Source organism: Dendronephthya gigantea, unplaced genomic scaffold (genome assembly GCF_004324835.1).
Source record: "Dendronephthya gigantea isolate DGI-Jeju-01 unplaced genomic scaffold, DenGig_1.0 000002F, whole genome shotgun sequence".
Lineage (NCBI taxonomy): Eukaryota > Metazoa > Cnidaria > Anthozoa > Malacalcyonacea > Nephtheidae > Dendronephthya > Dendronephthya gigantea.
The window spans coordinates 103,154-117,682 of NW_021163012.1; the positions used below are offsets into that span (position 1 = coordinate 103,154).

Here is a 14,529-nt window from a genome sequence, read left to right on the forward strand (position 1 = left end):
GTTCATAGAACATTCTGAAAGTATAAAAGATGGAGAAACGTCAAACACAAAATCCGCATGTCGTCTTGCAAAATTTCTTCATGCCTTGTGCCTGGGCATTTTTATCTGAACACAATCCAGCTTGCATGTGATTCTTGCATTCTTCATGTAGGTACTTACAGATATCTGAAACAAAATCACAACAATGGTTAGAAGAAAGTTCACTGCATGGACCTCTAGGAAGAGCAGTTTAGAACTGATAGAACTATCCAGTATAAATAAAGTTAACTAAACGATGCACCTCTCTTGTCATCAGCACTATATGACTCTTCTGGAGTGTCCTGAACATTCTCAAGAGACTCAGCTGACTCCAGTTCAGGATGTGGACTCCACTTGTACTCGAATGAGTTTCCTTCAATATATTTATCCAGATCATTAACTTTCTCGTACATGGCGTTCTCGTCTGTTGTATCTGATTCATACTGGTACAGTGGGCTCTCTTTTGTAAAGAATGACGTCATCACTTTCAAAGGATGTGTAAGGAGTCGGCTCACTTTGAAAAATGGATCCAAAAGATCTTTTGAAGGCGCTAGAAAACGTTGTTAAAATGTTTGGGCTTGGACTGTAAACAAATACGAATTAAACGAAACAACAACTTTATACCTTTTAAAAGTATTGAGCAGATATCATTGATGTCTGACTGAGGGATATTCATCACTGAAGAGTGAAAATAATGGTTTGTGGACGGCGAGGCGACCATATTTCTTAGCTCTATACTTCCTCTCTCGCTCAAGTCAAGAGCAGTAATCTCGACACTCGCATTAAGAAAGTACTGTTTGATATCATCCATCACTGGAAATAAATCACTATCGCTGATTACCAGTACCTTGAAAATGGGTACTCGGCCATTGCTCTGGGATTCAGCTGCAACTACTGCTTCAGCGGCCGTGAGGAATGCCATAGTCTGGGGCGAGTTCATTGCTAAGGATTTCTCTGCTTTTGCGCCATTGAAAAGACGAATTGTTGCTCTCTTATATCCAGAGTTTGCTTGATTGTGAATTGAATAAAATTAAGTTAGTAATAAACACGAAGTCTCAGCCGTATGCTTGTGAAAAGTTTACACAAATAAATCAGGAGACTTGGTTAAAAAATTACCTGGAATATTTGTTCTTCTATTAACAATCATCTTTTGAAATCCATCATTTAAAAGATCGTTAATATTTCTAAAGTTAAAGCCCAACTTTGCTGAATTATTATCATAAATGATTGTAGCAATCTTAGAGTCCGTTCCTTTGGACAGAAGACATCTTGATATGTTTCTCGCTAGTTCTATCTTCTCGCCAATGCTGTGATGTGATGGACGCTTATCTCGAATATCGTCAATGAGATAACAGATATCAATAGCGACTAAAAATATTGTATTCGGAATATTAGCAACCGCAGGGTGACGAGAGAGAGTTGATAACGAGTAAATAATCTTTGTCTATTTATGAACTGTGGGTTGTATCAAACTTGTAGTTAAATAGGAACATTGTCAGTGATTAGGACATTCACAACGATAAAAAATGAAGATAATGCGTGCATGGAAAGTTGTTATTAAACAAACGAAACACTACAATACATTTAATGCGATTATAGTCTGGATTAACTATATCTTCTAAAATACTAACCTGAGAAAACACAAGGCAAACAATGCCAAACAAGGATTAAAATGGAACCAATATACATCATCTTCAGGAAGATAAATCCGTTAAAACAAATGTCTTTTTCATTATCCTGATAAATTAAGGATATTTTCCGGCGACGAGGAACGGCTGTGTTTGTTTGAGACAAAGTTAAATTTACCAATAATGAAACACCTGTGAAACGGCAGTTAAACTTTTGACAGGCGAGAATAGCCAACTTATGCAGGACTTTTAGAAAACCCAATAATTTGTGCACATTCGCGATCAAAATCCAGGAACACACAAGAAACGTTGAGACATAATATAAGAGGTATAGGAGAGATGACTTATAGATGAAAAGATGACAGTTCTTGTTTTAATTCTTTCAGATTAGCGATAAACTGAGAAACCGGTGCAAGCCAGACAAGATCTTTCTTTCCTCTTAAATGAAGAAACTTACAAGCAATACCATAACCCGCATATAACGAGCGCCTGACAAGAAACCGAAGCCCTTCACACAGAAGTCTGATTTTCTGCGACAGCTATACAGCAATCATTTTATTTTCTAAAAATCTGTGACATCTAACGTTTCTCGTTGATTCTCCATCAGATGATTGAATTTAAATATTTGTTTTTCTATCATTCTATCACAGGTTAACGTTTAATCAGTTTCAACCTAATTGCATGCCGGTACACCCCGGGAAAGTCGTAGACTAATGTATGCATGGACCAGAGTTAAGGTAAAGCATCCTTGTTCTCTGATTCAACGCCACAATAAACATTTTAACGTTTGTATCACTAGTAAAATTGGTAGTAAAATTATATCTGAAAAGACAAGGTTCAACCGTGAGATTTTCTTGTTTGGATTTTGTTGAAGAAATTATCAGCTTTCTCTTAGTGTTAGTAAGCGCGGGACGTCTTCACATCACAAATTCGGAAAGAATTTACGTAGTCTAAGAAATTAACTCGCGACGATAGGACATAAAAGCAGCTAGTGCATGGTTTGACAACTATTGTTATATAAATCACTCAGAAACCGACATTTGTTTCATAACCTAATCGCAATCCTAAGCGGCGGGTAAGTTTTCACGCTTAATGAGCAGTTTCACAGTCAAGACATCTCCCAGCTATAATATAATATATATTAATGGACGCTAGCTGTAGTTTTATCATGCAATGATCTTTGAATATCAGCGTTGAAAATACATGAGTAATTCAGTAATGCATATGATAGAAAAATGATGTTCATTTTTCATTCCAGATAAAAAAAAGGTAAGAAAAGATTAATATGAAATATTTACGTGCATGAATTATTTTAGCGATTGAGATAACTATAATAATATGGACAGCGAGCTATGCTCTTGTCAAGTATAAAATGATGCATTAGAAATTAGATCAGATATTTTTATACAATTTCCCTAATCATTAATTGAACAGTTTAATTAAAATTTGGTGAAAATTGCGTCGCGAAAACGTAGTATGCATGTCACGGTTTATCTGTAGTAATTCAACGTTTTCCAAATAATATCAAAATAATTTTAGTTGTTGTATCAGCTATGAGTTTAACGCCGTATTTCTAAATGGTCTGACACATGCACTTGGCAGATGGTAATATGATTATACTACGAATAGTGAAATGAATTAGCAGAACAAATAGTTGTTCGTGTTATTATTTACAAAATAAAATATTAAAATACTTAAAATTCTCGCACGAATATTAAAAAGAGGTTCGACTACTTTACTAACGCCGGAAACTTTACGACCCTTCTGAATTAACTGACAAAATTGTCTGCACAAGAGCTTCAGCCTCGGCTGTACCCCGTGTTTGTTTTATATAATAAAAAAAACTGTTTCATATTTCGAAGGCTGCGCATACTAATCTTGATGACAGTTGCAAGCGTTCAAGTTTACGTGTTCGTTTTGACTGTTTGAAAACCAAAGAAAACCTCGACCTTTCAGGCAAACATGGCCAACTCGGAGGATTTTCGCAAGGATCACTTCAAGCTAATCCAGTGGCCCTACTGCAGGCGAGCACGCTGTATTATGTATTATGAATATTACATACTATATAAGGCGTCGGAGCGGCTGCAATCGGGCATCTGTGACTAACATAAAAGCACTGGGGCCCAAACACTGTTTAAAATGTCGTACATACCTCAATGTCGTGTTCATTTTCCAAATGTATCCTAAAATAAATGAGAAATTACACGTTTAAAACAACTGATTACGTAGATCAGTCCCTCTGGTATAGTATGTTTTTTATGCAGCAAAATAGAAATGTTTCCTAGTTCAGTATATCGACGTTTTTATAGCCTGGTTTTGAAGTCTTCAGGAAAACTTACTCAGAAGAGATTATGGGTTAAATAAAAATGGTCATATGACTTCGTGGATTATATATCTTGGATGTTTGCTGTTGGTACCATATGCCAAGGCATACGAAGACAGGCACAGAAGAATTGGTGAGGATTCTCTTACCTTCAACATGATTGACAGAATCAATTTGAAACTGCAGAATATCTTCTTCACTTTTGCACGAATTGTGCTGTTTTCTTTTTAGTTTCATTACGCCTAAAGATCATTAAATATCAATGAATTTCTTAATTTGTTAGGACAAGGAACATTCGTCAAGAGGGAAATTACTAGTAATCATAGGACGAAATCTTTAACAAAGGATGAAGGAAGGAGTAAAGAGCATCAAATCTCACTAACAAATAAACAAGAAAGAATAAACGAACCATATAATTATAGTTCACTCTTCGATAAAAATGAATCACGAAAAAGAAGCAAAACTAACAAATGGAGTAACAAAGAAGACAACACTAAGAAGACGTCTCAGTCTTTGCATTTGCGAGGAAATAATCTGACCAGAACTAAGAATGGCGAAAGTCGATCAAACTTAAATAAATTTAGAAACACTAGCATCTATAATCAAAGAATGAGCCCTTATTATGAGAAGAAAATAAGTGAATTTGGAAAGGCAGGGACGAAGCGCCAGGAAGGTAACTTAGGGAGTTAATATTCTTTGCAAATATTTGCTAAAAGTTTGTATGCCAATTTCTCATAACAGAGAAAGGTAAAAACTAAGATAGACTCAATATTTTTGATTTGACGAAGTCTCATATCTCAGTTTTAGGTGAAAACAAAATGGACCTGGTTTTTGTTGTTGGCGGGTCAAAAGATGAAAATTTTGACATATCAGGTCATTATAAAATGTGTCTGAGATTGGCGGAAGATATCGCTGAGAAATATGACATCGAAAAAGATAAAGTTAGAGTTGCTTTAGTAACTTACGGCGCTCTGTCCAAAATGACGTTTGATTTACAGGATTACTCTGACAAAGAACTATTAAAGGATGCTTTTTTAAAGGCAGAGTACCCAGGCGCAGGAACTGAAACTGCCCAAGCTTTAGATATGGTGAGGTCATCTGTATTGCCCACAGGTCGTGAAGGACGTATAGCTAAGGTAGTTGTTCTGATAACTGCTGGAGTATCACAAGACAACGCTGCTATTACAGCGCAACAATTGAAAGACACTGGTATCGAGATATATACAGTTGGAATAGGACCAGAAGTAGATCGACGTCAGTTAGAGTCGATTGCATCAGACCCAAAAGAAGAACACGTTTTTGTCACGGCATTTGAAGATGTACCATCAGTAGCAGGGCCATTGTCCTACACCCTTAGTAAAGGTGCGGAATATCCTTCTATCGTCGAAAACATAATATAGGATTTTGATTCAATAGGTAATTGACTTGGATTGTTACTAACAATAAAATAATTTTTTGTAGTAAAATACACGGGGATGCAGTTTGATGAAGGAATCAACAGACCGAATATTCCCCAACAAGAGACAAGTAATCAAAGTTATGTTTATGGTAATAATGGTTACGGAGGAACAGGGGGAGGACAATATTCAAGTGGTAGTTGGAGGGCTGGGGGTTCTTCCAGTGATGCTGCAAACACAGGAGGGGGAAGTTGGGGAGGAAGCGCTGGTGCAGGTAATGCTGGAGGTTATGGAGGGGGAGGAGCAGCTGGAGGTGGGGCAGCTGGAGGAGGGGTTGCTGGAGGAGGGGCAGCCGGGGGAGCTCTGGGAGGGGCAGCTGGAGGAGGGGCAGCTGGAGGAGGGGCCGCTGGAGGAGGGGCAGCTGGAGGAGGGGCAGCTGGAGGAGGACTGGGAGGGGCAGCTGGAGGAGCAGCTGGTGGAGGACTAGGAGGGGCAGCTGGTGGAGCAGCTGGTGGAGGACTGGGAGGGGCAGCTGGTGGAGGTGCAGCCGGTGGAGGACTGGGAGGGGCAGCTGGTGGAGGACTGGGAGGGGCAGCTGGTGGAGGTGCAGCAGGTGGAGGACTGGGAGGGGCAGCTGGAGGAGCAGCTGGTGGAGGTGCAGCTGGTGGAGGACTGGGAGGGGCAGCTGGTGGAGGTGTGCAGCAGGTGGAGGACTGGGAGGGGCAGCTGGGGAGCAGCTGGTGGAGGTGCAGCTGGTGGAGGACTGGGAGGGGCAGCTGGTGGAGGTGCAGCAGGCGGAGGACTGGGAGGGGCAGCTGGAGGAGCAGCCGGCGGAGGACTGGGAGGGGCAGCTGGAGGAGCAGCTGGTGGAGGTGCAGCTGGTGGAGGACTGGGAGGGGCAGCTGGTGGAGGTGCAGCAGGTGGAGGACTGGGGGGGGCAGCTGGTGGAGGTGCAGCCGGTGGAGGACTGGGAGGGGCAGCTGGAGGAGGTGCAGCCGGTGGAGGTGCAGCAGGTGGAGGACTGGGAGGGGCAGCTGGTGGAGGTGCAGCCGGAGGAGGACTGGGAGGGGCAGCTGGTGGAGGTGCAGCCGGTGGAGGACTGGGAGGGGCAGCTGGAGGAGGTGCAGCAGGTGGAGGACTGGAGGGGCAGCTGGTGGAGGTGCAGCAGGTGGAGGACTGGGAGGGGCAGCTGGTGGAGGTGCAGCAGGTGGAGGACTGGGAGGGGCAGCTGGAGGAGGTCTTGGAGGAAAAGCTGGTGGAGGATCTGGGGGAGCAGCTGGTGGGGGTCTTGGAGGAAAAGCTGGTGGAGGTCCTGGGGGAGCAGCTGGTGGAGGTCTTGGAGGAAAAGCTGGTGGAGGTCCTGGGGAGCAGCTGGTGGGGGTCTTGGAGGAAAAGCTGGTGGAGGTCCTGGGGGAGCAGCTGGTGGAGGTCTTGGAGGAAAAGCTGGTGGAGGTCCTGGGGGAGCAGCTGGTGGAGGTCCTGGGGGAGCAGCTGGTGGAGGTCTTGGAGGAAAAGCTGGTGGAGGACCTGGGGGAGCAGCTGGTGGGGGTTGGAGGAAAGCTGGTGGAGGTCCTGGGGGAGCAGCTGGTGGGGGTCTTGGAGGAAAAGCTGGTGGAGGACCTGGGGGAGCAGCTGGTGGGGGTCTTGGAGGAAAAGCTGGTGGAGGACCTGGGGGAGCAGCTGGTGGAGGACCTGGGGGAGCAGCTGGTGGAGGACCTGGGGGAGCCGCTGGTGGAGGACCTGGGGGAGCAGCTGGTGGAGGTCCTGGTGGAGGTCCTGGGGGAGCAGCTGGTGGAGGACCTGGTGGAGGTCCTGGGGGAGCAGCTGGTGGAGGACCTGGGGGAGCCGCTGGTGGAGGACCTGGGGGAGCAGCTGGTGGAGGTCCTGGGGGAAAACCTCCTATAGTGCTTGGAGGAACACTTGGAGCTTTGGCTGCATTATCAGCTTTATTCGGACCTAATGCTGGAGGAATGCTTGGAGGAGCTCATCAAAAACTTTTACAACCTATTAATACTGGAGGTAGGTTGTTATCCACTTCACCGCACGTTAACACACGCATACGCAAAGACTAATATGAAGTTCCTATGTTATATATATATATTTTAGGTAAAGGTCCTCAGGCATTCCTTGCACCACCATCTCTTGCTAAAGCTCTAGCAGGATCAGTATGGTCACCAGCAGCAAGAATACCTTGGGATAAATCTAAATCTGTACCATATGCAGCACTAGCATACGGACCTCTTTGGGAGGCATCCCTAAGAAATGCCCCTGGAATGGGACCAGCCCATGGGCCCAGTCATGGTCCAATGCTTGGTAATCCTTTACCGGTAATATTGATACTGCATTACTTAATATTCACACTTGCTCTCACGATGAATATTTTTTAAATAATAATCTGGGATATATCCATGGAATAGAAACATTTGACTGTGCTCAAGCCAAAAGTGATCATGACCGGTAAAAGATTATTTCTTTCCTAATTTAAGGTCCAAGGACATCGTGGCTATCCACTTGTAGTAATGCCTCATGGTCCAGAGCATACAGCAAATGTGTTTATGAACCTCGGGCAAAACCATGGTTGGATGGGAATGCCTGCAATCAGACCTAACGCGCATGGGCCAGTACATGCACCAAACATCTTCACAGATTTCCACACACTCAGAAACACCTTCGATGCTCTATATCCAGGTATCCATGCACACGGTTACGCACCAGTAGACTGGAAACTGAACGCTATGATACCACGTGTCCCATATTCCCCGCTGCCAAATCTAGTACCAGGACCTTCATTTGTTACTCATCACACAAAGGTATCTACGTCAACAGGAATGCCTCATATCAATGTTATGCCTCATTCTGCGTTTGCCATGGGTGGTAGTGGTCATGTGTCAATGCCTGGCTATGGTGGATTTGGTTTTCCAATGAATAATAGAATGCATGGTGCTGGCTTTATGCCACACGCTGGTTTTATGTCACACGGTGGTTTCTTTCCACATAATGGTTTTATGTCACATGGTAATTCCATGCCCCAGAATGACGTAATGCCCCAGAATGACGCCATGCCTCAGAATAACGTCATGCCTCAGAATGACGTAATGCCCCAGAATGACGTAATGCCTCAGAATGACATCATGCCTCAAAACGACGTATTGCCTGAAAATGACGCAATTAATCAGAACGAAATCATGCCTCATGATCATGCTATGCCCCAAAATGATATAATGCGACCATTTGCCAATGACGTTGGGCATAATATACCTTCAAATATTATACAAGGCTCAGAAGACATATTACATCATGGGGATATCGCGAGTGCAGGTAACCCGGGCGAGGAAAGTACAGACTCGAGCACAAAAAAAAATATTGCTGAAGATTTACCAATGAACGACAAGGAAGAGAATGATGTCACTGACGATATGAAGAGTGACGTCACAAGCGACGCTTTAAGGAGTGAAGATGGGAAAAGCGAACATACGACAAACGAATATCTGTCAACTGGGCCTGGCAACAACATTTTTCAAAATGGATTCTCACATGCTGGATTTTCGCATGGCTTTCAGCACGGCAATGGCTTGGTTCATGGCAGTGGATTATTTCATGCTAATGGGTTTGGTTATGGCAATGGGAATTCTAACGGATTTTCTGGTCCATTTATTCATGGTTCTGAAGGATTCCTACATCATGGTGATCTAGCCTATCCTACACATTTTGACTCAGGTGCTTTTCACCTTCATGAACCACCAAGTCCTCTGTTACATCAACATGGTGTTCATGGACACCTTGCTTATCCCACGCACTTCGACTCAGGGGCATATCATCTTCATGAACCTGGGGATCCACTTCTTCTTCCACCCCACCATCCATTTGGACCCCTCCCTGATCCAGGATTTATTGATTCTCATTTTGTTGCGCCAACTACAAACCAAAACCATCAATTGCTGGTTGAACATGGACCATACATCACTCCTGGTCATATAGATGCACCAACGGTACCAATACACATGAGTGATCTACCACCATTATTCCCAACAAAACCTCATCACGGTCACCCATTTTTACCGCCAGGTCACATTGATTCAAAATATGTACCAAAATATCTCAGTGATCACCCACCTTTAATACCCGAGGGGAGGAACGGTGGTCCTTATCTTGCACCTGGGCATATTGATCCGGGAATGGTACCACATTATGCAAATGATAAACCACCTCTTATACCTGACACATTTGTTCATGGTTCAGCATTATTACCCCCGGGTCATATTGATAGCCCTCTGGTGCCAAAATACGAGGGTGATAGGGCACCTATATTCCCTACTCACGGAGGGCCACTCTTACCCCCAGGTCATATAGACAGTCCGCTAGTTCAGTATCATACTCATGATATACCACCAATTATTCCACCATTACACCATATTGGTGGGGGACTTATTCCGCCAGGACATATAGACTCCTCAATGATGCCTCATGATGACAGAGATAGACCTCCGTTAATGAATGGACTAATTCACTCAGGACTAGCTCTACCACCCGGTCATATTGATCCACCAGCGGTTTTCCATCATGGCAATGAAGGATTAGCAAGCTTTCCATTTGCAGGTGGTCATGGCCCAGGGCATTTCTGGGGCATGGGACACGGGCCAGGGTGGGTACATGGTTATAGCCATGGCCCAGGGTTTGTACACGGTCTGGGCCATATACCTCATATGCCTCTGGGATTTGGTCCTATATTACCGCATCACCCTCATCATCCTATATTACCACATCCACCACACTGGCATTTACCACCCCTTATTCCTGTTCTGATCCATAACACTCCAAAACCTAAAGCCCCACCCCCTAAGCCTGCACCGCCGCCACCTATACCTCCCCCTCCTATGCGTCCACCGATTCCCCCACCCCCAGGTAATCTTCCTGTTCCACCTGCTTATCCACCCAAGTTTCGAAGACCTAGTGCAGGTGAGAATGGAAAGTGATAATAGTGATGAAATCTGAATGGTTCACATGATCATATTACATTTTTTAAAATCGTGTTAAAAACGTAGTAACTATAGTTTCTCTTATCGCCTTTGTATTTTTTGCACTAGGATTATCTTATGGCTCTCCGGCTCCTAATCTTCCATTGCGTAAGTAAATAAACAGGAATAAAATAGGACAATGAGGGATTTTTTTCAATGAAACATTAAGAAAATAAGTGAAGTATTAATCCAAAATAAACAAATTAGTTTAGTTTTGGTTTCCTCTTGTAGTTTGGTTTTCTACAAGATATTGTCATTTTTACAGGTGCAGTTTCGCGCCCGCCTCTAGCAGTCGTGGGATCAGCAAAAAAAGGAAAAGTCTTAGCGGCGAAGAAACTAATTAAGAAAAACACGCTCGTGAAAAACAAGAATGGTTTAAATATAAAAACAGGACAGAAAGAACGCAAACGACAACACATCTTGCTGTCAAATGAAGCCGAAAATATGCAGGAAAAGAAACGTTATAAAATAAAATTACACAAACTAAGGAAGGAGAGGAGAAAAAAAATAAGGATTAATGTAAACAAAATAGCAGCGAAAAAGAAAAGAAATTATCCAAAACTAAACAAACTTTACAAGCAAACGAAACGACATATGACAAGAGCAAAAATATGGCTGACCAAGAAAAACGGATCTAAATCCCTAAAATTAAATCAAGTCAAGCACTTTCAGCAACAAAACCAAGACGAGAAACTTAAGAATAGTAAGCTTGAAAAAATATCATAACATAAATTAACTTAAGAAGTTATATAGTCAGGTTTTTGCTGTTATTAATGTATCTAGTTTTTTTATCATATCTCACGCATGAACGATAAAAAATCAGGTAAAATGCAGGTACACCTGACTCAATCACATTATAAATTTGGCCTAATTAAACGTCAAAATGTAGAAATAGTAGTGATAAAATGTAAATACTTGTTTCTAAAAACACGGCATAGTTTTTTACAGTTGTTTTTATTGAGTTTTGATCATGTCTTTGATAACTAGAAAGACGCTAGCTTCGTGTCTAAGACTGACTTTTATGATATTGTTTGTTTCCCTTACGATTTCTGTTCTAAAGAAGAGTCAAGGTAAATAATCATGTAATTTATCATGCAAATTTAGAATAAATAGTGTTTGTTCATTATTTTAATGAAACCGCTTAAAAGTGATAGAGCAATCAAAAGCATTAACACGACAAGAACAGTAATAAAAAACAGTATATATACACTGCTATACAGTATACTATACTGTACTATATCGTGTTATACAGTACTATACGACTGCATTATAGACTGCAATGCAGGCTACAGCAAAATAAAGCTATATAGAGTCCAACATAGTTAAGCTTTGGTTTCCACAGGTAAGAATATTTAATAGATCTATCGACTACGAGGCGGTGTTTTAGGAAACTACGAGTCACGACAAAGACTGAGTCTTATTTCCTTGTTTAGACGAAGCAGCGATAAAAAGAGAACAAACTCTTCAAATAGACGTCGCTTTCATTGTCCACGGTTCGAAAAATATCACAAGTCCACCAAGGAAGAAAACTTTCAAAGATGCTTTAGACTGGGTGAAGAAGATCACAAAAGCTTTTGGCGAAATTGGAGATAATAAAACATTAGCTGGTCTTATTTTATACGCAGAGGAAGCAAAACTCATGTTAAATTTCACAGCAAACCAAACAAAAAGCGATGTTATGGAAGCAATAGAGAAAGCGAGCTCTCCTCCCCCTCTTGGGAATAAGACAAACACAGGGAAAGCTTTAAAGTTATGCTTGGAAACTTTGGTAAAAGACACAAGAAAGGATGCAGTTAAGAAATTTTTTGTTTTCACAGACCGTCCACCTGATGATGACCCAATGTCGCCTGCAGATGCGATAAAGGACAAGAATATTGAAGTGTATGGGTTGGGTGGAAACACACCTCCAAGTAGTTGGTATATTCATGATTTTAGTTTAGACTCAATGTACTCGATGTTAAAAGAAGGACCATTTAAAGGAGGAATTCAAAATTCCTCTGAAAATGAAATGTTGCATCATTCAGCAACAAGTCAAAGCAATCTAATAACGCCTCAAACTTTAGCCACAATCAAAAATGGTTTGTCAAATGATGAAAATAAATTATCGAGTTTAGGAGGTTCTGCGATGACTCCAGGAGAATCTCAAGAAATGAATACAGAAAATGCTGCACAAAACACGGAAAATATAGCAACAAATTCTCCAACTTGATAGCAAATTCTAAGAATAAAAGTTCAAATCCTGGCAAAAAACCTGAAAACCAAGCATCAAATACTTTGAAAATACACCCAAACTTCGGAAATTTGACCAGAAATCCAGGACAAGAAGCACCCAAACCTTCAGCAATTTCAAATGCTGCAAACTCTGAAGCAACACACGAAATCTCGGGTTCAATAAGCCAAGAAAAGACGGCTGAAGAAGGAGATTCTACGAAGGAAAATTATGGAAATGATGCGAGTGTTATTATTACAGAAAATAACAAAGACAGTAGCAATTCCCTCGGAAGATATTCAACAATCGATATTAATCATTCCGCTACTCAGTTCGGGACTGTGATTGGAGGTTTACCAGTAAATGGCAAATCAAAGTTGGACGTTATCAAACCAAGTAGAAATGACACTGAAAACTTTAATCTTCGCTCAGAACTTTCAACCAGAAAGACTAAACTAAGAAACATTAGGAACTTCTTTCGAAAGATCAGACACAAACCATGACATTTCATTACTCAGATAACGTGAAATAAGCAAGTTTGCAGGTTGAGTGGAGGAACAGCGGGATCCTCGCAACTTGAATATAAGTCAAAGGCGATTAATCTGGTACCCGTACATAAACAAATTCTGAAACTTGTATGTAGGATGTCATTTGTTATATTAAATAAAAACTTCATATTTTGCATGCATGCTGGAGAATCTGTTTTTTTTACGCATCAAGCATTGACTAAGAGATTACAAGAAGACGTCTATTGAACATGACATATGACAATCGTTATATTATCTCTCCAACTGTTTCCGTTGTTCATTGGACAAAACAGATGATAATTGCAACTGTTTGTAGTGTTGTAATATCTGATGTAGGTAGGTAGACGCCTGTATAGTTCATGACTCGATCACATTGATGTAATCTTTATTATGTACGATTGATACTTTTTTTCAATTGTTCTTATATAGTTGAAGTAAACGAGAAAGATTTGGTTGACAGAGGAATCAATATTAGCCCTTCAGAATTTGATATTTTCTTACCGGTGGTCAGTCCAACGAAAGCCCCCAGCCTTAAACTCAATACACAGAAAACAACGCAGATTTTTCCAAGCGGTGAAATGAAGAACGAGGTGCTTAATATGGAAAACGCTTTAAACAAGATTAGCAGCTCAATGAAGACAAGCAGTTTCACTCGAAAGATAAATTCTTCTCAGAAAGAGACATCCGTAGAGGAAGGAGATAAATTCAAAATGTTACAAATGGTTTTAAAATCAGGGAGCAATAGTTTAACTAAGATTAATTCACCAACAAAAAATCCAAAGGACAAAAATAGTGAGACAAAGAAACCTCAAATGCACCCAAAACACGTGAATTACTATAATAATTATGATGTCGACAAACCGGTGAAGATTAGGAGAATTCAGAAACATGAACCAATTCTTACAAAAGAAAAACAACAGAGTTTGAATAATACATTGGCTATGTACGGTTTGCATTTGGATGCACAGGGACAAAGTGTGATATTGCATGATACGCGGGATAACTCGGGGTCTATTAGCAGGGAAATTCACAAACACAAAGAAGGAATAAAAGAACATGAGGCGAAAAATAGGAAAATGAGAACAGAATTAAAAGGAAGGATGGCTGAAACACATTTGAAAAGGAAAAATGTGGACACGATAAAATCGTTATGGAGTATATTAAACAATGTGTCGGAGAAATGGAAATAGATTCATCTTAGGAAATATTTATATGAATTATTCGAATGAAATCAAATAATTTACCATGTATTCTAATAAATACCAATTAATATCAATCATGGATCATGTGTAACGAAACAGTTTGACCACATCTTTGTATCAATGTTCAAACATCATTACAGGAAACGAGTTTTTCCAACATACAACAGACAATAACACGGCCACAATGATAGTGTAAACAACTATTAAACA

The 14,529-nt window shown here is 41.2% G+C and overlaps 3 protein-coding genes across 3 annotated transcripts; 2 read left to right on the top strand and 1 right to left on the bottom strand.

Annotated features, from left to right (window-relative positions):
- Positions 1–30: 30 nt before the first annotated feature.
- On the bottom strand, positions 31–721 carry LOC114534955. The gene is made up of 3 exons (XM_028556376.1): positions 643–721; positions 281–568; positions 31–165 (listed from the first exon to the last, which is right to left on the bottom strand). The coding sequence occupies exons 1-3, from the start codon at positions 692–694 to the stop codon at positions 41–43; spliced, it is 465 nt and encodes a 154-aa protein (XP_028412177.1). The 5' UTR covers positions 695–721; the 3' UTR covers positions 31–40.
- A 2,050-nt stretch (positions 722–2,771) lies between these two features.
- Positions 2,772–11,320, top strand: LOC114532879. Its single transcript, XM_028554472.1, has 12 exons — positions 2,772–2,915; positions 3,956–4,102; positions 4,253–4,642; positions 4,771–5,331; positions 5,431–6,060; positions 6,104–6,487; positions 6,535–7,121; positions 7,154–7,385; positions 7,473–7,693; positions 7,853–10,322; positions 10,451–10,489; positions 10,647–11,320. Exons 2-12 carry the CDS (start codon positions 4,021–4,023, stop codon positions 11,105–11,107), a joined length of 6,057 nt encoding a protein of 2,018 aa, XP_028410273.1. The 5' UTR covers positions 2,772–2,915; positions 3,956–4,020; the 3' UTR covers positions 11,108–11,320.
- Positions 11,321–11,324: 4 nt separating this feature from the next.
- LOC114534923 lies at positions 11,325–14,313 on the top strand. The gene is made up of 3 exons (XM_028556374.1): positions 11,325–11,451; positions 11,815–13,453; positions 13,547–14,313. The coding sequence occupies exons 1-2, from the start codon at positions 11,352–11,354 to the stop codon at positions 12,588–12,590; spliced, it is 876 nt and encodes a 291-aa protein (XP_028412175.1). The 5' UTR covers positions 11,325–11,351; the 3' UTR covers positions 12,591–13,453; positions 13,547–14,313.
- Positions 14,314–14,529: the final 216 nt, after the last annotated feature.